General features: G+C 39.0%; 1 protein-coding gene across 1 annotated transcript in view; it reads right to left on the reverse strand.

Moving 5' to 3' along the window:
- Positions 1-22,928, reverse strand: part of myo15ab (myosin XVAb) — a 67,372-nt gene that overhangs the window by 35,560 nt on the left and 8,884 nt on the right. Inside the window, exons 7-37 of the mRNA XM_032564114.1 lie at positions 22,201-22,594; positions 21,904-21,986; positions 21,467-21,530; positions 21,263-21,372; positions 20,096-20,170; positions 19,635-19,725; positions 19,521-19,526; positions 19,337-19,440; positions 18,504-18,567; positions 17,566-17,679; positions 16,179-16,340; positions 14,796-14,909; positions 14,635-14,693; positions 14,184-14,307; positions 13,978-14,073; positions 10,437-10,568; positions 9,124-9,249; positions 8,974-9,051; positions 7,964-8,115; positions 7,298-7,343; positions 7,083-7,207; positions 5,547-5,664; positions 5,252-5,427; positions 4,203-4,287; positions 4,078-4,110; positions 3,908-3,989; positions 3,583-3,713; positions 1,835-1,930; positions 1,574-1,702; positions 1,392-1,498; positions 10-188 (exon numbers count right to left, since the gene is read on the reverse strand). Coding sequence (XP_032420005.1) covers positions 10-188; positions 1,392-1,498; positions 1,574-1,702; positions 1,835-1,930; positions 3,583-3,713; positions 3,908-3,989; positions 4,078-4,110; positions 4,203-4,287; positions 5,252-5,427; positions 5,547-5,664; positions 7,083-7,207; positions 7,298-7,343; positions 7,964-8,115; positions 8,974-9,051; positions 9,124-9,249; positions 10,437-10,568; positions 13,978-14,073; positions 14,184-14,307; positions 14,635-14,693; positions 14,796-14,909; positions 16,179-16,340; positions 17,566-17,679; positions 18,504-18,567; positions 19,337-19,440; positions 19,521-19,526; positions 19,635-19,725; positions 20,096-20,170; positions 21,263-21,372; positions 21,467-21,530; positions 21,904-21,986; positions 22,201-22,594 — 3,455 coding nt within the window. The remainder of the gene's footprint in view (positions 1-9; positions 189-1,391; positions 1,499-1,573; positions 1,703-1,834; positions 1,931-3,582; positions 3,714-3,907; positions 3,990-4,077; positions 4,111-4,202; positions 4,288-5,251; positions 5,428-5,546; positions 5,665-7,082; positions 7,208-7,297; positions 7,344-7,963; positions 8,116-8,973; positions 9,052-9,123; positions 9,250-10,436; positions 10,569-13,977; positions 14,074-14,183; positions 14,308-14,634; positions 14,694-14,795; positions 14,910-16,178; positions 16,341-17,565; positions 17,680-18,503; positions 18,568-19,336; positions 19,441-19,520; positions 19,527-19,634; positions 19,726-20,095; positions 20,171-21,262; positions 21,373-21,466; positions 21,531-21,903; positions 21,987-22,200; positions 22,595-22,928) is intronic.

Consider the following 22,928-nt stretch of genomic DNA (forward strand, 5'->3'; position numbering starts at 1 on the left):
TGTTCTCACCGTCGAAGCAGTGTACATGCAGAACGGTGTGAGCTTTCTTGCGGTTGGCGGTCCACTCCAGCAGGCAGGGTGGGTACGTCCGGACGTACTCAGGCCCGACGCCGAGGCGCTGCAGAGCCTGAAGCAGACGGTTCTGACACACACAGTCGTAGCCGTCTGGGCCGTAGTCTGACACAAACCTACAAAAACAAATGTGTGACTTGAAAACTTTATATCAGATGTATGCTACTTTCCTGAGTTTAAATCAGACCTCAAATTTGATCAGATAACTGTCACAGTACAATTATAAACGTCAATGTGATTTTATGGAATAAAATAGTAAAAGGATGGAATAATTCTTATTTTTTCTAATAAAAACCTGAAAAGTGTGCTACGATTTTATATTTAACCCTTTAAATAATACACTTGTTCATCCTAAAGTTTCTTAAGTCAAATTGCAATATAGCAGAACTTATTTTAATAGGCACAAAATTAATATGAAACAAAATCCATAACTTCTCTATCCTGGCTGAAAATTTCTCCATCTCTCGCTCCTCTCAGGTCAAGAGGCTGGGTGTCATCCTCAGCATCACCCTCTCCTTTGCCTCCCACGTCAATAACTACTTGTTCTGCACTCTTCCATCTTTGTAATATTAATCGTCTCCATCCTTCTCTCACTCCACTTGTTCATAGTCTGGTAAATTCCCCTGTAGATTGTTGTAGTTCTCTTGTTTTTGGCCTTCCACTCAAAACATGTTTGATATATAGAATTTTTATAACTGAAGGCAACATGGTTACTTGATTGTGACATAAAATGTCACTTTGTACCTGGAAAATACATTATACCATCCCTGCAGACTGGGTTTCTGATGACTTTCTTTCAACAATACTTTGTTCTTGCCAGTCTTCCACATAAACCATATGGAGTGCTGTACTCTTTCATATTTTAATACAAGGCATTTTGGGTTATTATTTTAAAGTCTATCCCTGCTTTCAACCTTTCTGCAAGTCTCTTTCTATCCAGTTTACTGTGTTTGTTTGTCTTTGATGCTGTTTGCTCACTAATGTTCTCTGACAAACCTTTCAGGGCTCATAGAGCAGCTGCAGCTGCACTGAGATAAATTTATTCACATGAGAACTTTATTTACTAAATTGTTGACCTCTGAGGGTGATTGCACTTGAGTTTTATTTTCAGATATAAAAAAAAACAAATAGTAATGAGCTGTGTAAAAAAGCATCCATCATTTTCTTTTGACTTTGCAATTACATCCTATGTTAAGTTGTTATTATTTAAAATACTGTAAAACAAACAAACCAAAAGAAAAACACTGACGTTTGTGGTTTGATTGTGACAAAATGTAAAAAAGTTCAAGGGATATGAATAGTAGAGCTGATTTTCTTACTTGAGGAGGTATTTAGCCAGTCTTTGAGAGGGCAGGAAGGCAGACAGACAGGAGGAGAAAAGAAGCCAGCCCCGCTCTGAGTTCAGCACGTTGGGATTCCTCCACACCTACAGGACAACCATGAAGTTCTTAAAAAAAGAAAATAAGATGGCATATCGATGTAAAAACTGTCAGTTTAAAACCTGGTTGGCTATCTGAGCCAGGATCTCATCTCTGAGGCTGGGGTTGGCCAGGCCCCTTTGGATGATGTAGTTCCCAAACATGTTTTCTTGAGCTCCATTCAGGTTCGGATCTCCCATGAACCGCAGGATCTGTCAACGGCACCGATGGATGTTTATGGAAAATAGTGCAAGTCACTCATGTGATATCTAAATCTTGACTGATTTTTTTATCTATAAGCTGAGTGTCGATGCTACAATTTCGCCAACAAATGCAAAACGAACCAGAATGAAGATGTCGAGAGATCCCTGCGTAAGCTCCTGATCCAGACGAATCAGGGAGTTCTCTAGTGGAGCCGTGAGCATTCCAAACAGAGGCTCCTACATCAGAAACAAACACAAGGATTTTAACAGCTTCTCCATGGATCAACCGTGTTTCCTATTTAAACAGTGACACAGTCTTAGCTGCTGATGTTTTCTGTGTTTTCTTTAGACAGAACTAAGAACTTGTGTTTCTCCCAGTGTTATAAAACCAAGATAGAGACTGGATTTAATGGAAAGGGATAGCTGTAAATTTTGGGGATAAGATAGTATGTTGAGGTTAATCTAAGCAAACTAGGGGTGCACAAATTTATCGGCCACTTGATTTATTGGCCATGATTTCCTTAATTTTGGGAGATCAGTGATCGGGCTATACTTATATATGAAGCCGATATTATCCATGGATCTTATTAACCTCAGCAAATGTCTAAAAATCAACCATTGTTCTCTTTTTGTTCTGCTATGAGAGAGTCTGACTGACAGACCCCCCCACCAGGTCATGTCTGCTCATTCGCAGTTAACAATAGTCACCCCACTGTTGCCAGCTCAGCAACTTTCTTGCTGAGAGACTCGACTCTCTCTGTTCGTCTGAACAGCTTTGAATCGCCAGCAGAATGAACGATTCTGCTGGCGATTTTGCAACATTTCACACAAAAAAAATGTGTGTCGGCCAAAATCGGAATCGGCAGGTCAAGCATCTGTAATTGGCGATCAGCCAGAAAACTGCAATCAGTGCACCCCAAAACAAACAGAATATGACTCAGTCATGTTGGAAGTTGGCATGTGCTGTGAAAATTCCAACTTCACAAAGAATAAAATAGCAATCAAAGTTCATATCATTCACAAGATGAAGGAATTGAGGGATAGACGGGCAACTTAAACACATTTTTTTCTACACTATTTTCTATTTTCACATTTTTACAGATGTGGAAGATATTTTGTTCTATGTTTCATACAAAACCAGTCGTGTAGGCTTCACTTAACTGTATTTATTTTAGGTTTTAATATGTTGAAGCTAGCCTGGTAAAAACCAGGCCCTTGTCTTACTTTGCTTCGTCCAGAGGGTCTCGGCTCTCAGCTGCCGAGAAACGATTGTTTTCTGGAGCCGTGGTCTCTGTTGATGTTTTAAATCTGACCCTATAGCTAATATTTGCCTGTGACACATGTAATGAGGTATGAAGCTTATTGGAAATTACCTGTGCTGTAAACCGCAATCCCCCAATGTAAAGAGAGAAACACTAAGCTGAACAAGGCAGCTGTTAATGTTAGTTCAATATTATATATACGTATGTATATATATATAAGTATACCAACACGGACTGAATGGCTTCCTTCACCTCCTCCACTGCCATCGCTAAAACGGTGCAAAAAATCAACGTCATCGTTCACAACTTCTCCTTCTGTTCACTGATTGGCCTGATCAAAAATTGACTGGATTTAATCCAAGTAAAGGAGAGAAATCCCAGACTGTTATTGAAGTAAGATTTTAATTGAGACCAGGCTAGGTTGAAACCATTTCTTGTGAAACTTAAAGTCATAACGTTTCCCAAAGGAACTGGGTTTATTTCAAATTACTTTAAAAAAAAAAACTGTCTTGGTTGCTTCGAAACTCTCAGAAAGTCACTTAAGAAGAATTTGCGCTGTGTGCAAGTATACACTATTACTGATGCACACACTGTCGCTGATGTAACAGTGTGTGTTAGTGTCATTACCCTGAACATGATCCGGATGTAGTGTGTTAAGAGGTAGTTATTGATATCGAGGGGCAAGGTCAGCTGAGGGTCCACCTGCACCTTTGGAGCCTGGACCACTGCCAAGCAGTCAGAATGCAGCTCCTCACCCCCTAACAGAAGAACACACACACACACACGCACACCAACACACCCACACACACATGCACGGACACCAACATACGCACAGGAATGTTTATGCAACAGTATGAAATTAGTCAGTGCCACAAATAAATCTCAGTGTTTGCAGCTTGGCTCAGCAACATTTACAGTGTTATTGTGAGAGCCCAGGTTTGTGTGTGAACACCTGAAGCAGCCTGCAGCAGGCCAGCCAGCTCTGCAGGGATAGGTAATGTCGTCACATTCACCACTTCACGATTGATCCGATCCTGCACACAAAGAGTTAACCAATGCAGCAGCACATTTAATGTAAGTGGCTAAACTCTCGGGTGAATTTATTTTTGCAGTTTTACTCACTTCCTCCGCCTTCCTTGCAGGCTCCACCACTGTCTGACAATAAGACAACAGTATCACACTTCACACATTTGCTCATTTTTAATTGCTTCCTCTGAATCAGAAAGATGCTGAATCTGTGTGCATACCCTCATATAGCGCTGACGGTTTACAATTAGCAAAACGGCCGAACGTAGCCTGATGAGATATTTCCTCCTCAGAGCAAATTTTTTTCTGTTGGGAAAAGTGTTGCCATCATTGATGGATGATTTATGAAAATACAGAAAAAGAGGGAAAAAAAGCAACAAAAAAAAGACTTGGATAAATTATAAGTATCATAAAACTAAACCCTCTTTAAGAGACATTCTCGTGTTTGCTTTAGTTTAGTTGAGTGCTGCACCATCAGTGACAGTCACTGCACTTGGATTAGTGCAGAATGTTTATGGCTCTGCTATAGTTTCAGTGCACGTTTTTCACAAAGTGTCATTCATTCTAATTTATCATAGTTGAAAAGCTATTTCTGAAATATCAAAGAATCATACTCTTTAACCTTCACTTTATTGCCTTTTTACTGCCTTCTTCCACTTTTGACTAAAATGCAAATTTGCGCCACTCGCGTTCGTTGTTGCAGGACTGGGAAATCTATCACCTTTGATGGATGTGCGCAGCCTGAACTCCCCGGCCTTATCTCCTCACATCAAGGACAATGAAAGAGGTTTTCCATGAGAAGGTTGGTCATGTTCAGGTCAGTGAAACCAAACTCTTACGCCTAAATTCCTGAGCTGATGAGTGAAACTCCAGACTCAACTAGGATGATATCATTAAACCAGTCGGTGTCCAATGCGACAGTGTGGCAGTCGTGTTTAATTTTCTCCAAACTCTTGTTCAGAACCTTTACTGTATGTTCAGCCCTTAGCAAAATGCTTTGTCACATTATGTCATGTTACAAATATACAAACTTCAACATGTTTTATTGGGCTTGAATATTACAGACCATCAAAATTTGTGCATAATTATGAAGTAGAAGGAAAATTATGCAATGTAATCATGTATTTATTTTACAAATACATGAAAGAAAATTGTAAGGTTTGCAACAAAAATAAATAATATTGTAAATATTATTGTATTTTGTTGTGCAAAACACATTTTTGCATTTTACACAGAGAAAAGTATCAATTGCAATGAGTTATACAATTACCTGACCAGGTAACCTCTGCAGCGGGCTTCAAAGCGGGTTATTCCTTGCCTGAATTTTAGAAATTTCTGCCGAGCAAAACACATGCGAGTGTATCTCTGCAGCACCATGGCAGCTATGTCCAACACACGGTCACGCTTCCCTTCCAGCAGCTGATAAAGCTCCTCTTTCAAGAAAATCTAACAGACACACATGAAATGTAAATTTATTGTTATCTACATGTGACACACGCAACAGCCAAGCTTGTATTTTATGCATATGGGGGTGTGTATGTATGTGTGTTACCCGTAGAGCTCACCTTGCTGACCCCCACTTGATAAGAGCCTTCCTTGACCGGACAGAGTTTGTGAAGCATGATAACGCAATTTTCTCCGTCTGCTGGCAGAGGATCCTTCAGACAGAGCAGAGCTTTATACCTGTGGTCACATGTAACATGGGTTTGACGAGGAAATATGAATTCCCAAGTAAACAAGGAACAGGAAACCCAAAGCTGCAGCCTGCGTGTCTGATCTGTGCAATTCTTAGTTTGGCTGCTAATCTGAGAGCTCTTGTTTGGGGCTAATTGGTGTTCTGTGTATTCAGAGTGTTTGGCTGCTTGCTTGGTTTTACTAGCTTCTGCGTGAGTGCTGCTGTAAGTCAAATCACTTTGGCAGCAAACAGTGAGAGGTGCTGGGAGATCAATTGGTTTCATCTGCTTTCCTACTGAGGTAGCTGACAAATGCCAGATGGCTCTTTCAACATGAAGAGATCAGTTTGCGTGAAATGTATTATCTCCAGAGAAAGGCAATAATTACAACGATTTTGAAAGAGCGGCGAGAGCCACAGGAACATTGTCTTTCAAGACAGGATGGTGAAAAGGGAGGTTGACAAATACTACGGTATTTTAAATTAATATTTTCAATTCCATCAGAATTAAAAATATTCTGTTTGTTGCTGTAATGTGATGAAGTGTCATTCCTCTCACAGGTTTCTTCTGTTTTTACTTATTTTTCCTATTTCAGATCATGAAACAAGCTTATAGCTATGACCTGCAGAAATGTGATATACAGTTTCTAAATGAATATTTCATTTTTAAAGGGAAAAACCAATCCACAGCCGATTTGAAGGTTTAATCCTTTACTGGCCCAATCTTCTTTGCAGGATTGCCTTCATTTTAGAGAAATTGTGGCTTAATGGGAAAAGACGTTTTGCTCTAAGGAAGTTGATGATTCTAGTTTCCTACCGTCACATTTTGATGTGACTTTGGGAAGCCACCGAATCCCAAGTTGCTTCCTGATCTGCACATCAATGAATAAAGGTGTTTGTGAGTGATGTTTGAGGAGTACAGGTCTAGTGTAAAAACACTAATCAGTGATTGCCATGAATGAAAAGTGTTTCATATTAAGTTTAGTTCCACTGCTGGGTTTTCCTGTTTAAGGTCACAGCAGGGTGCCCAATTAGATTTAAATCTAATTGATTTCAATTAGATTTAAATCTTGACTTAAGCTACATCTAAATGTAGGTAAATCCAGAACCTTCACTTGAGATTTTTTTTGTCACACTGTATAATCTAGTAAGTTGGGAAAATTATTTTTATTTTAGGATACACTATTTGGCACATTAATTACTTTATCAAGCCATTTATTTATTCCAATTTTATTGTCAATTTTGGCAGGATCCGCCCTCCATACATAATAAGATTCAGTAGAGAATACATTTTTAGTGTGTGACTGGTAGCTAATGCAGAGCCACAGAGAACCCAGGCTCAATTGAAACACCTCTTCTACAAAAGTACAACTGATTCGACCTAAGCTGCCTTTAAATATGGTCACTGTCCAGATCTTCAACAACCAACCTTGACAGGAAGCTGTGAAAGGGCAGTCTTGCTGGATAGCCTTCCTTCCTTATACGTATTGTCTCCATAATGCCAGAGTAAAGCAGCTGCGTGTTGACCATATCCATGTCAAACATTCCTGGCTTCTGCATACACAGGTGAACTGTGTATCAATATAAACTGAATAAAAAAACAACACTGCAAACCGGCACACATCATCCAACTTGCAAATGTACCTTATGACGGTTCGGCTTGATGCATCGCACAAAATAAGGGTTACACCTGTCACAGACAGATGACAGTTGATGCACAGATGAGTAACTTATGACATTATTTTAACCTTTTTGTCTAAAAAGGTTTGTCAGTTTATTAGTGTAGATTTATAGGGAATAAACTTTTTCTGCTGAGAGCCACAAGTTATGTGTCAGTTTAGTTATTAGATGAACATAAAATTAACGTAAGACTGAAAGTGGTCCTAAGATTTTCAATCTCAATTTATGTGAGATGTCAAGTTTTATGGCTTTGAACTTAGTCAGCTGTTGGAATTGTTCACTTGTGGAACCAAGTGAAATAAAACATTCAGAATTTATTACATTAAAGAAGGTTATTTTACAACAGATATAAAAGATTAGAACAATGGAAGAAATACTCCTGCCATCACTCTTCTTTTACATCCTACACTTTGGACATATTTATAAACCCTTTGTCTTGCACTGTCTCATTACTGTTGATGGTGTTCAGAATGACTTATCATGGGTTTCATTTTCCCAATGACAAGAGTTTAATCATATTTGCCATTTCGGCTCTATACAGTTTATGTGAGAAGGCCTCCAGATGCCCTTTATGCTTTCAAGTATGAATGTCTGGTAGCCAAAAGCGAGAAGTCTGCAGTAACTACAAACCTCTTCATCTTGTCCAGCAGTTCCTGCAGGCTGCTCTGGAACTTTGCGCTGACTGTGTTGGTCTGATGACGTCGGGCTGCACTGTTGCGACGCAAATTGGAGCGCTGCTGCGTCAAAGACTCAGAATGCTTCAAGAAAAGGCTGGAGACCATCTGGTCACAAACACAGAGGATGTACAGTCAGCCTAAAAGACAGGGCTTAGGTACGAGGATCTTCTCAGGTAACAGAAGGATGATATTTGTTAAAGATGCCTAAACATTAAACATTAACTATCTGAATGCAGAGCTGAGATTTTTTTTAACATGGAGAGTATTGTAATTACAGTCTGCAGCCTGTGGTTACTGATCACAGCTCACATTGCAACCGACTGAGCGCAACACACCCACCACACCTTAAAACGTTTTCATAGCCTTTGACGTTTTTCACATTTTGCAACATTACACTCAGAAAGTTATTGTATTGTTGGGAATGATGCTCTGGTAGTTGGGCTCCGGGGCCTTCATTGACCAGCTGAATTAAATGACACACACTATTTACTCAGCCGATGTCTAGAGGTCATTGGTGGACGGTGTTTTTGAGTGCCAGTGGAAGGAAAGCTAAACAGAAATGAATGCTAGACTTCTGAGGATTTTTTTATTGTGAACGTTTTTAAAAAGCCCAATTATTGTCTTTGCATTTTATAAATATGTACAGCATACACAAACTTGCAACTTTGTGCTGGTCCGATGCATCAAATTTGACAAAATAGGTTGAAGTTTGCCGGTTTTAATGTAACAAAAATTAAAAAGGCTTAAAACAATATTTTTACTCAAATCTTCTAATAAAAACATTTTGTGATTATTGTCAAGTATTTCTTCCAGAATGCCACCCAAAATGTTAACCAATTGAACTTCTAGTTGAAAGCTAAATAAGATTTTAGTTCTGAAAGATTTTAGAGAAGAGATGCACTGCTTGGAAATAACAAACTCTGGCTTAGTCATGAGATGAAGATAGAACTGGGATGATCTTACTCTGTTCCTGCTTTGAATGAAGAGGTCTAAAACATCCTGCCGGACCAAGTCAAAGTTTTTGTCCAGGAATTTATGAACCTGTAAAGCACATTGTTGGAGCTCAGACAGAAAAGCAAAACCATGAACAAAGTAAAACAGAAAAAAATGTACCTGGTAGGTGACTTTCCCTGCATAGTGTTTCAGGGTGAACTCTGGCAATGGCATCTTGGGCCTGGCATACAGTGGATCATTACCATGGTGATAGTGGCACTTCTGAAGGAAGGTATGGTCTGTTGCCTAGTGATAATTGTGGATGGTTAATGGTTCATGTGTCATGGAAACCATATGTCTATAGCAGACATACATATTTGGAAAACTGATTCAGTCCCTGATGTAATGCTGCTCTTAATTCACACTGAGCTCCAGAGACTCTGTAATACATTTAGCTCAATATGAGCTCAATCATTTTGTCATGTTGAAGTGATGATAGCGGCAGGTAGATAATTAAGTCAGCATGTTTAATAGTTTCATATTGATCTGATCTGAATCATGGAATATTCAACAAAGGAAGCTTTTAAAACTTCCTTTCTCCTAAAAATTAAGCATGAACTATTTCAATCAGTTATTGCTCTCAATAGTTTAGTGTTATGACATCTTGCTTCATTCAAAGCACATCAGCTCTCTACAGAAACTTGTCTCTGGATAAGATTGCTTTCAATTCACCAAAAGTATATTAAACCTTATAATATTTTAACATTCTGTTTACTCCCCTTGTCCTACAGGTCTAAAATGACCCGCCCTACCAAAAGCCCCCAAATAAAGCAGCTTACTTGAATTGAAATCCAAAAGCTATTTTGCATGATGAAACAATCAGTTATTTATCAATTCAACTCAATTTAATTCATTTTTGTCATGTATTTTTTGTTATACAATGCAAAAAAGATGATCAATAGTATTTACACTTTTCTTTTTACCACAAACAACTGTCATAACAGTTTTCTTTTACACACAGTAAAGGTTTATTATTGTAATTATATAAATGTGAAGTAATTACTTCTGATTTAACTATGCTAAAGGGGAAAAAGTCAACAATTTGTAACTTTTTTGTCAGCAGTTCATTCTTTTATATTCACTATTCGTTACTTGCTGGAGGCACAGATTCTGTTGAAGACGATCTTTGTACCCTAGTGGTGTACAGCTCACATAGAAACATAAACAAAAACAAAGTATCACTTTTCTAATGATGGGGTCAATTTAGAAAAAGTCATGAAATTTAAAGTTGCAAAAATATAGTTTAAAGTATTTATTTTTTTTACAGCTAAACATGGTTTACATGGCAAAAGTGGGTCACTTTTGACCCTCAAGACAACACAAGGGTTAACAGGCTCATGATTTATGAAGAGCTAACTTTTTACTCTTCATGTGTTTATTCAGTGTACTCTCATCCACATTTTAAATGTCAAAATAGGAAACAGGTTTGGTACCTGGGGGAAGCCGCACTGGTCGTCCAATATGCGCAGGATCCCATGAGGCTTTGCAGCAATAAGGTCAAGACATGCCTGGTTGTTGCTGAAGAGCTGCGGCTGCCACTGGATCTGCTCCCGCATGTATTCTTCCTGCAGAACACAATTCAGCACACAACAACAAAGTTCATGAGGTTAATAAAACCAATAAACCATCACAAAAAAAGCATACAGTTTATCAGGTAAGAAAATGCTTTATTTTACCAGGTTTTATCTTTATGGGTCCATATGATATCCATCAATTGCATTTAATCAAAAATCCCCCTGTCCCAACCATCCAGGAATATGGTTTCACCACAATAATTCATCTCAATAGGACTTGGGGGTTTTGTGTCCAAATGAATTAAACAGCATCTGGAATCTGATTAGAATTGTAACTATTACTAATTTAGTCTACTTTATGCATTTCTCCAGATAACTACTATGATTATCTGGAGAAAAGGGAGGGTTGACTTCCACGGATGAAAAATGCTGGTTGTTTTTACAGTGGTGTTGTGGTAGTTAATGCTAATGCTCTCTGAAGGCAGAAGCTTCTGCTAACTTCTTTCTTACAACAGAAATAACCATATAAATCTTCACATTATGATTTGAAAAATATCTTTTTATCTTTTTCTTTGCTACCAATACTTTTGTTTTGGCTGGAAAATATGGTTTGAACTGAAGCCCAACCTCCACTTTCCAACTGTAACCTCAAAGCTCATTGATGGCTTTCCATCTCATTCGTCTATTTCCTCATGGCTTATAAATGTGGCTCAGAGGCAGAGCAGTTGTCTTACAATCGGAAGGCTTAAGGTTAGATTTCAGCTTCCTCTGGTCACATGAGTGTTAAGCCCAAATTACAGACCAGTCTCTGTGCAAGTGTATAAATCTGCATACCTTTATGGATGCAAAAGGATAAATGTGGCTGTGGTGTGAAGCTCTTTGAGTGGCCAGTGTGACTAAAAAAGTACCATGTACAGTTGAACCCTGAAACTGACATACATCAAATAAAGACACAATACACATTGGGAGGTGTATGGGTAAGCTAACAGAGGCAAACTTTAATCCATCACCACAGGAAAATCTATAGAAGAGATTGCTCCATAGCGTTTCACTGTCTCAAGTTAAGTCAGACCAAGCGTGTTCTGTTTCAGGTCAGTTAAAAATATCAAGATTATTTTCAATATATCAGAGAATTATTGTTTTTATGTCTTATAAATCAGAAGTTTACATACTAAATGATTTCCATTTCTTAAAAAAATGAGGTAAAGTACAGATGATGATGTCTCAAGATTTTGGAAACGTTTGATAGGTTCACTGACATATCTGAAATAATTCTAGAAACACCTGTGGATGTATTTTAAGGCCACTGCTTGAACATGCTGCTTTCTTGTCTGACACAACGGGAAAATCAAGAGAAATCAGATTAGATTCCAGAGATATCAGGAAAAGAATCGTGGAGCTGCACAAGAACAAGAACAATTTATGGAAGCTTGTAGGTCCCAGATTCAACACACCTACTGGGAGCTACAGGCCTTTACACAGCTTAAAGGAAAAAGTAGGAAAGAGAATATCTGCCCTGAACAGACAGTGTGATCTACAGTATGTCTCTAGTGACAAAGTGACACAGTGTTCTGTCTTTGAATACACAAAACACCAATTTGTCTCCAACAGCTGCTCTTAGATTCACAGCTAAGCTCAGATTTGCAGAGCTCAGAGGTTCTGTCTGCAGCTTTTGATTTTTGTGACCACAGGTATAAAGCTCTGCTCTGTCTGAATGATCCTCCACCAGCAGACAGAGGTAATTGCATAATCATGTTTCACAAACTATGTCCAGTAAAGGAAGGCTCATATCAGGCAGGGGTCAGCAAGGTGAGCTTTCAAAGCAACAAACACCACACATGTATGCATGAAATACAGGCTGGAATGAGTTTTGCACAACATTTATAGAGTTTAACATTTATGTTTGCATGTGTGACCATTAGATTATCTGAAAGAAGAGCTGCATCAACTGTTAGAGTGAAAGCATGACTGTGTGTTATGGACAGAGCTTTGTCATGGTCTTGGGTTGTTTGGGGTTATAGGTTTGTTTCTATGTTTCCACTTTTCCATGCTCTAGATCTTACTTTTTAGTTCGGTCTTTGTAATCAGCTTAGTTATTCCTGCCTTTCCTTTACCTCAGTTATTGTTTACTTCATCCTCAGCTCTTCTCATGTTCTATCTCACATGTGTCAAACTCCAGCTGGAGGGTCTGCAACTGCCCTGCAACCTTTAGATGTGCCTCTGCTGCACCACACCTGAATAGAATAATTAGGTCATTTTCAAGGCTCTGGGGAACTGATCTACACAAGGAGGAGGTAATTAAGCCATTTCATTCCAGTGTTTTGTACCTGTGGCACATCTAAAAACTAAAAACTGCAGGACAGCGGCCCTTGAGGACTGGAGTTTGACACCCCTGTTCTATCTCCTTCCAGCCTGTGTGTAATCAAGCTCTCCAGTACTTAAGACCTTCATTTCATTTCACATACTCCTGGTGTGTCGCAAACTATGCAGCAACTTCATTAAAGCCTTAGCCAGGACCAGTGTCTACTGTTTGCATGTGACTATGCACCTAGTGATTTTTGTTGCTTACTTAAGGCCTCTTAGCATAATATCCCTGCCTGACTTTCCTTGCTAACAACAATAGGGAATCAGTGACCCTGTCAGAGAAAACAATGATCAAAAAACCCAAATCCTCAAGTCTTTCAGGGGCAGATCCAGTCAAATATCAATTCTTTGTGGAGCAAGTACAAGTCAGGACTCAAGTCTCTGGTCTTTAAGAGGCAAGTCCTGATTTTCAGATGAAGACTTCATGAGACTTGAGTCTCAAACTCCACTGTAAGTTAAGATTTTTCTTTTTGACTTAAATGTGATGAAGTGGAAACCCGAGAGTTGAGTTGTTCTCTCTGGACTTAAAACCTGACTTCTCAGAGACTTTATTCATTTGTACAATGAAAATTGCTTAATGCATTTGCATCATGAAACAAAACCTTCCACCAATACTGTTTCTGCTTAAATTAGCAGAGAAAGAGGGCTTGTGGAAATTGAAAGAAGAAATGTTTTTACAAAGCTTTCAACTAATATCTCTTTCAGAATCACATTGTTTTAAAATATGACTTTTAAGATGTATGGGTAAGTTAACAGAGGCAACCAACTGTTCTCTATTGTTAATGATATAGAAGAAAATTAGGTGGAGGTAAAATTTAAGCCCTGAATGATTTGGTAGAGTTAAAAGGATTTACAAGCAAAACCCGTCCCTGTGGATATGATCAGGTATAAAGCTGAAAATGAATAAAAAAACAACCAAAGTCCAAAGAAAAACATCTGTTGACCTTCAGAAAGTCTGAAAAAACTGCTGCTTAAGAATGCTTACAGAAACTAAAAGTAAGTCTGGCTTTGGATAGGCAAATATATGTGTGAGAATTTTTGTTCCAGTTCTGTATAACGTCTTGATCTAGAAATCTTAACTTGTGATCTCCCTGACCTGCTCCTCCTGGAAGACGACTCTGTTGAAGTAGAATTGCAAAGTTTCATTTGCGTAGTTGATGCATAGCTGCTCAAAACTGTTCACCTGTAGCTCCTGAAGAGCAAAAGAGAAGACATTGGGAGGTGTATGGGTAAGTTAACAGAGGCAAACTTTAATCCATCACCACAGGAAAATCTAGAGAAGAGATTGCTTCATAGCGTGACCTCAAATCCGTAGATGTCCAGCACAGAGATGGAGAGGGCTTCGGTGCGAGGGTAGACCCGTCCGTTGATACGCTCTGTCAGCCAACTAAAGAGCAGCGAGTACAGGATCTTGGCAACAGCATCTCTGTGAAAAAAAACACACAATAAGGTTTCTATGGAAACAGAAAACTGGGTTCCTATGGTAACAGAAGACATCTGAAAAATCTCCCCCTGGCCCTGAGATCCTTTGTCCTCACATGCCTCAACCAAAGATTGGAAGAGAATATCAAAGACTCTCCACTCCCCCTCTGTATGAAGTCTCCTGGTGTAGTTTTTTTTATAGAAGGGTTAAAACGAGAACATTAAAAAAGCTTCAAATAAGACTGTCAAGCATGGGTCACTTGCAAGTTCTTCCAAAAACAAAATGCTATAACCTCAGTTCTTTTACTAAACATTTACTCCAGGCACTCACCTGGCATCTAAAGCACTATCCACCGTCAATGGAGTGTAGATCTGTTCCCTCCCTGTATCCTGAGGGGAAGAGAGTTCAAAGACTCAAATTGGATAACTAGCACCGCCCTCAGTCTGGAAACATTCTATTAAGGTTGAGTGTGAGGTTGACCGTGGGCTTACAGTCATTTTATAAGTGACAGCTTTCTGCAGACTCTCTGGTGAAACCTGCAGCAGCTCGGCTACCACTCTGATCTCCTGTGCGCTCACCACCGCCGCAGACTCCTGGCCCTCAACCTGGATGGAGGCACAAGCATGCAGCCATGCTGTCACCATCTGCTGTGTCTTTGAAACTGAATGGACTTATATACTGCATTACCTTGCAAAGGCATCCATACTCCTGACACTTTTTCAAATCATGCCACATTAGACTGTGACATCACAAACATCAATGCATATGCTGGAAAGATCTACAGCTCAGGGGAGTGCGTTGCAGGGACATTTTTAAAAATGGCCCTCGGTGGCGGTTTCCCACGTAGGCATTAGAAAACGGAGCGGTGCAAAAGAACCAGATAAAAATAATTTGCCAGTCACACCTTGAAAAAGTTTTCCATTGCTTTTACGTATGAACGGTCACTGAGAAGATGCTTGCTGCTGAAGAATGGGTGGCTACTAATGGGCAAATATTGTGTGGGACTGTAATTTCCTGCACTGTGATTGTTTGGGGAGGGAGGGCAGGTATTGTGCAAAATTGACTTTTTGAGCTCATGGTTATTCAGAGTGTCTTAATGCCTGAGAGCCTTAATGGGCTGAGCTCCACCTTGGAGCTTCAACCCTCAGCCAAGTTCCAGCCTGACAGAGCCCTCGCCCCACTCGCCCTTGTGCCTTATAACTCCACCAGAAAGCAGTAACTAGTAAACTCCAGGTGGAACTGCACATCTACTGAGCTCAAACCAAACCACAGCGTTCCTAAGAACGGTTGTAAACATCATCAATGGACAGTATAGGGAAGCAATGCTGTGATGACGTGCTGAAGAGGAATTACCGGAGGTTGTTAAACAGACAGAACAATCTCAAGGTGAAGACAAATTTCTATTTCATAGTAATTTTCATTACTATGAAAATGCTGTATTTTGATTTATACAGCATTTTCATAACAACTGAAGGTGACATTGTCTCTTTATTGAGATATTCCCTCTTTTAAGAATGTGCTGAAAGTTTGTGTTCATAGATGTTCTCCTTCTAGTATGACAGAGACTAGCTATAAAAAATCTGCCCCTAGACAATGTTCATAAAGTCACAGCCATAAAAACGTTAGCTGTGATAGCAGACAAAAGCGACTCTATAATGTAGAAATCAGGGGGATGAATACAAATGATGGCCAAACATCTTGAATCAATCACTTTACAGTTATATACTACTTTATGTACTTTGTGTTGAGCTAGCAGATACAATTCCAATAAACACATTGAAATTTGTGGTTATAATATAGACAAATTGTTGAAAACTTCAAGTGGTATGCATCCTTTTGCAAGGTGTGTATGTGTCAGTTTGACTGAGTGAGACCTGATGTGGCTGGAAGTAGACATTCCCCAGATGAAGCACCGAGGACAGGAGTCTGTAGATACCATTTTGCTCTTCTGGGGTGAAGCACAGGATGTCCATGGCACTCAGCAAACGCCTGAAATCCTCCCCATCATCCTTACCCTCAATGGTACAGTTTCCTCCCTACACACACATGAACACACACAGCTGTCATCTCATTAGCATCACTGACAATGTACTTAACCTCATCCAATTTCATTCTGATTTTAGAACAACTCATCAGCAGCTCTCTGCTTATTTTTGATAACTTCTGAAGTTTAGTTCTGCTACAGTGAACATAAGAAAACCCACTTCAGTGTATCACAACACATTAGTGCTTATTACCAACAGAATGTAAAACATTTTCCATTATCAAACTAAGTGCACCCACTTTCACTTCTGAGATTTTCAGTGCATAATGAAAACTTATGTGGTCTTTACCAGCAACATTTTTTGTATCATACTTTAATTAGAAAAAACAAACAAACAAGAGTCAACATTAGACGAAGACATCTTGAAAAAGCATAAGGTAAAAAATTAAAACAATCTGTGACTTGATTACTAGCAATAAGTAGAGATGTTATTCCATCTGTTATTTGACCAGAGTCAACTTGATGCAGTTGACTCTGGTCAACTGCATCAAGAATAATAACCTCTGCATGTGGAGCCCACGCTCTAACAACAGAGCCACCCAGAACACAAAGTCCATTTCTATCTCTAAACAGCATCTGCCCTCTATCTTCACATGTATGCTCTCAAAGAGGCACACCATGGAAAGGGAAGTGAACTGGAAGAGAGAAATCCATGCTCCCTCCTCCTGACAATCTGTGACTTGCTCACAGCCCTATTTATCAATACCTGCATTAATGACTATGGCACCCCGTCACTGATTGGCCAGAAAACTGGCCTTAAGTAAAACCACAGAGAGAAGATACTGTCAAAGACAAAAATAGAACAAAATAAATCATACACCACAGAGATGAGATGAGTATCACTATGAAAGCTTCAGCTGGGCCACTGGCTGATCATCTCCATGCCAAACTGCAATGATGCAGCACCTCAAAAAAGGAGCCCAGACCATTTATTCAGAGAAAATACTGTACAGTACATCAGCATGCTTTTCAGTAGGCTGTGAAAATACTCCCATTTTCAATAAACTTTCATAATATTGCCTTTTTTGAATTTTCTTGGGGTGTAAGTAAAAAAAAAAAAAAACAGACTATATTTCTGAAAATATTGCTTAGTGTAAAATAAATATCTAATTTTACTCTAACTGAATTACTAAAATGAATTAGACTTTTAATCAATAGTGTTCTAATGTATTGAGATGCACCCAAGTCTTCCGTGATGCTGTGCTGTGTGAGTCAACCTGGTTCAGATAGTAGTACGTCTCAGCCTCCTGCAGATACAATGAGCGCTTCTCATGAGGGGGAAGACCTGCCAGCATCTCATAGAAGATATGATAGTTCCTCTCTGATTTGGCCTGTGCATTTAAAAAACACAAATGAGCTGAAATCAATCAAAGGAAGGATGATAACCAAAGGCTTGCTGCCTCAACTGCAGACTTTGCTCATGTCATGCAACCTGTGGATGCGTCACTTCTCTAACACACTGGAATTAAATTATTCATGAAGGGTGCTATGTTCTACGTTTTCTTCGTACAGATTATCTGGATCTCAGGCAATTGAGGAGCCATCACTTGCAGGAGGCACAGATTCTGTTGAAGTTTAAAATTGTACCCAGTCGCTAATGTAGTGCGTCAGTTTGACACTATGAGGCTTACTGAAAATTGTGTGTGCTGTAAATAACCCCATGAGAAAAAGGGCCATTACATCTTTGCCAGCAATAAAATGTTTAAAACATTCCTCTTGCTCCAGCTTTAATAGTTTAGGATTTAGAAGCGTGGCCAACATGGACTGAACGGCTTCGTTCACTGTCATTGCTAAACTACAACCACGGCAGGTTGCAATTCTAAAATGGAGAAAAGAAAATATCCTCCAATCGTTCCTCCTGTACACTGATTGGCCAGGATGAAATGCATCCAGAGAAATCAAACTCAATACGACAAATCCCAAACAGAGCACTGAAGGGAGATGAGAATCAAACAGAATTGCGTATGAAGGAAACGGCCAGGCTAGTGATTCAGCTGTGTTGGAGAACAGATGCATCCAAACGTTGTGGGGTAGTAGTAATTTGAGACTGGACCTCTGTTACATCCTGTCCACTTTCTCAGTATAACTCATGTGTAAGAAGACTCCTCCTGACATGCAGAGTGTGTGTACAGGTGTGTGCTCTTGTGTTTTTCACCTGAAAGACAATGCGGGACTTCTCCAGCAGATACTGAGACGTTATGGCACCACTGATTACACCCCTGGTGAATGGCACATAAACATACATTGTTGTGTTAGGTAAGAGGTCATACATGTGCAATGTGGTTGGATCCACGACATCACTGCTCTAAGAACATATCTGATTATGACGTTGCTGCTCCTGGGACATGTTTACATATTTGCCAGGAATACCCTGTGTATCCATTTCAACAGATGAGTTGTCTTTACAGAGTTGAACTAACATAAAATTAGCCTGATGGCATAAGGCTGATTAAATCTATGTGTAATACACTACAGAAATAATGGAAACAGGCTTTTTGAATTGGTGTAAATAGAACTGGTGTTATATTTAGACATTTATAAAAATATATTTAGTCACACCATTCATGATAAATAGAACCCAGACCTCTATTTGCTAGTGAACCAAATCTATGACTAAATGTCCTCTTTTATCTAAAATATTTCAAATTGTCTCTAATTAACAATTGAGTACAACAGAAAAAATGGCATATTTGAGTAAATTCATTGAGGTTTTAACTAAAAACATAGAGACAGTGCTCTTCGGGCTTACCAATGATATTTTCCCCAGTATTACTTTTTTATTTAAATTTAGTTTACGTTTCTGTCAGATCTATCAACAGCTTTTGATACCACTGATTACAGTATATCCTACTTCCACATACAAAAATGAGTTGGTGCCCCAATGCCTTGCAGAGACTGGCTACTGAAAGATGCTTGAAAGTCCTAAAAAACTGAAACCATCGTTTGACTTGTTCAACAAAAGCAAGAGTAGAAAACATAGTTACTTACTCCTCCATGTAGATTTGTGTGTATTTTCCAAAGCGTGAGGAGTTGTCATTGCGAACTGTTTTGGCATTTCCAAAAGACTCCAGCAGGGGTGTAGCCTCAAGGATCTGATGAAACATCGCCAATAAAACATCACTGGTTTTGTAAAATGAAAATGTTAGTTATCATATATAAATTTAAAAAATACCTCAATCTGAATGAACATGATGCATATGGGGGAAAAAAAAAGTTCATTAAAATGTAAACCTATAAAGCTACCGGTAAATTGGAATGAAGCTACAGAGCAGTAATCAGTGAATACCTGTTGAGTGACGTTGCGTTTGTAATTTATGGCTGTCAGGTAACGCAAGATCAGCTTGGTGGCCTCAGTCTTTCCTGACCCACTTTCTCCACTGGAAAAAGAAAAACGATGAGCGTACAGACATATTATGCAGGAGTTTTAATTGGTAAGAAGAGTGTTCTTCTCAAAATGGCTAGGTAGTGCACTGAAAAGGGGTAGATGAGTGCATAAAAAAGCTGTCTATATAATATGAATTTTACTGAAATGACATATTTTTTATGATATTCTCATTTCTGTAGATCCCAAAAAATAGCTTTAAAAAGTTGGTATCTTCAGTTAACACAATTCTGAATGACAAAAATACCATTTATTATGTCATACTTCTTGGTAAAATGGTAATATTTTGTTCAGTTTAAGAGCTGCTTACTGAAATCAGTATTTAATAAAAACATATCAGCAGCAACTGTGACAACATTTCATACCTGATCACAATACACTGGTCCTTTTTGGCATCCATCATGCTTGTATATGAGAGATTAGCAATGGCAAAGAGATGACTGCAACACAAAGAGACATTTTTCATGACCATTATTTTTAGGCCTGTCACTTCTGTCTGCTGAGTGTGTGTGTTTAATGCATATGTGGCAGTGAAAAACATGACCAAACGCTGCCTTGGGAACCAACCAGTTACAATGTAACAGTAGCCTATCACTTACATATGAGAGTGCAGGCATTTACACCCTGCTTACCATGATACTGCATCTCTAAGTACGGCTTACCACATAGACGTACTTAGAACAAGAGCACAACTGCAACTGATACAGTTCAGTAATATGAAAGTATTCTTGCAAAAGTGCTTTTATACCTGCAACTTTTAGCTCAAAACTATTATTATGTTACAATCGTGTTTGAAGCAATTTTCCAAGCCTTAAGTATTTCACTTTCCATTTTCTAAAAATTGAAACATGATACCACAACTACTAACTTATCAAGGACATCAACTAATTTGAAAAGCACAACAAACAGAACATTACCAAAAGGAACAGACAAGAGGTCAATGGTAACCCTAGAGGAGATGCAGAGACTCACAGTTTAAGTGGGAGTATCTGAATAAATAAGAATTAATAATGATTCTCTCCTACATTTGGCTTTTATCCTACAACAGCAGGAAGAAAACAATAAGAAGTCCTGTTTAGCTCTTGCTATAAGCAATGTAAGGAACAAAGCAAACGTGTGGAAGAAGGTCAACAGCAGACAAGACCAAAACTAAACCTATTGACCCACATGCAAAACACTGTGTGACAGAAACAGAGACAAAACTCATCCTGAGTCACACCATCCCCACACTGAAACATGGAGGTATCAGCATCATGCTGTGATGATGTTTTTCTTGAACAGGAACAACAGGAAGCTGGTCAAAGCTGAATGGGACATGGGTGGAATATAGAGCGACATTGAAAGAAAACCAGCTAGAGGTGGAAAAAGAATTGAGAACGGTGCTTAATTTCACAGCAGAATGATCTTCGGTCGATCAAACCCAAATATAGAAGAAAACCTGATTGCAAAGCTTTACAAGAAACACCACAAAACACTTGTAATTACACTGACACATCAATCTACAAAGTAGAATCAAAACACCAAGGTCTTACGGGGGGTTGTCACTCAGACCGTGGCCTTCATACTGGTGCACCATGTCTGTGCCGTAGATGTTGAGCAACTTGTATGGATTCACAGACACAAGAATGTTCCCTATGTAGGTCTGAGGGAAAGGGACAGAGTAAACAAGGAAATTCGCTTAGTGTTTGTGATATTTGGATAGATTAGCTTATTGCCATGTTAGATGCTAAACGTACATATGTAAGTTCATGGTCAAAACGTTTCTTCAGGTTCATTAGAACAGTGGTCTCATTCAGCTCACTGAAATTAAACAGAGGAAATTAAAGAGAAACCCACTGAAAACACAGGGTCACAATTAATTAGAAGTGACGCATTTCACTTTGAAACCCATTCTTAAATATTATGAAGAGACAATCTGGGTTTTCTTAAACTTCTGTTGCAATGGCATAAATTCATCTTTTCTTAAGATTGGAAAAAAAGTTGTTTCACACAAATTTACTAAAGTGCTGCATCAAATAAAATCCTAACAAGTAGCGTCGTACTTGTTAGGACTGTAACAAATAAAAGCCTGACGACACTTAAAGGCTTTGTCTTTTTTAAACTACACAATCGTCGAAAGAATGTAGCAGAAAGAAAATCTGAAATATTTTTATTTGGTCTGAATTGTGCTTACGGGAGCTGAGTCATGTCTTCCATTCCCTCTGCCCAGCGTACAACTCTGTGGTTTGTTGTGGGCATGCTTATTATAGAAAAAATCTAGACACAATTAATATGCAGTTAATGTGGCATTAGATCAACAAAACAACAAAACCCTTTCTAAATTTAAGAAATATAACCAATATTAGTTGCACAACTGACATAACAATGTAATAGATTGTGGAGTTGGTAAACATTGAAGAAAAACTTTTCATCTGGTTAATATTTTACCTAACGCTTGAACTATGACTGAAACATGAATGAAAACAGATACCTTGTCATACCAGCTTTGACCTGGTACTCTAGTTCTGCCTGGAGTCCACACCAGGTTCTGAAGCTGCTTTTCTGGAGCCTGGGGGCTTGGTGAATATCCTTCCAACATTCCATCTTCTTTGTACATAGACCACTTGGACAAATTCTGCACCGTCCCATGTGGCAGAACCCTTTCGGCTGCCCAAACATTTTCCCCACCTTCTCCTCCACCTCTGGCGTTCCTGGCCCAGTGGCCAGAACGTGGCCCATACGGAGGTATCACAGCATAGCGATGGTCCTCCCCCTGAAGCTCTGTTGGCACAGTGTACGAAGCATAACGAAGCTGCTCATTTTGGATGGCATCGGACAGTTTTGGGTTGTGGAACTGGCGTGTGAGAAGAGAGCCATCTGGAAGCCTATGAAACAAAGAATAGTTCTTTTTTGTATAAAAAAATATAGCCTGGACTTGTATTATACTAGCTAAATATGAGCCAGTATAGTTCAGGAACCAAATTTGCATTTTAACTTTTCATTATTCTTGAAGGAAGTACTTATAAAATGTTTCTCCTATTGCCTATGACTGAAGTATTTTGTTTTTTTTAGTAAACTCTATCTAAAGGTTGACCAGTTTTTGCCTTTGCTTGGAGAAAAATCTGCTTTTGACAAAGATGTTGGAATTCAGGCTCAGTTAGGCTATTTGATTAATGTCAAGGATCTTTTGAACCACATCTGAACATCTGTAAATGTCTT

The sequence above is a fragment of the Xiphophorus hellerii genome, chromosome 5, assembly GCF_003331165.1.
Source record: "Xiphophorus hellerii strain 12219 chromosome 5, Xiphophorus_hellerii-4.1, whole genome shotgun sequence".
Lineage (NCBI taxonomy): Eukaryota > Metazoa > Chordata > Actinopteri > Cyprinodontiformes > Poeciliidae > Xiphophorus > Xiphophorus hellerii.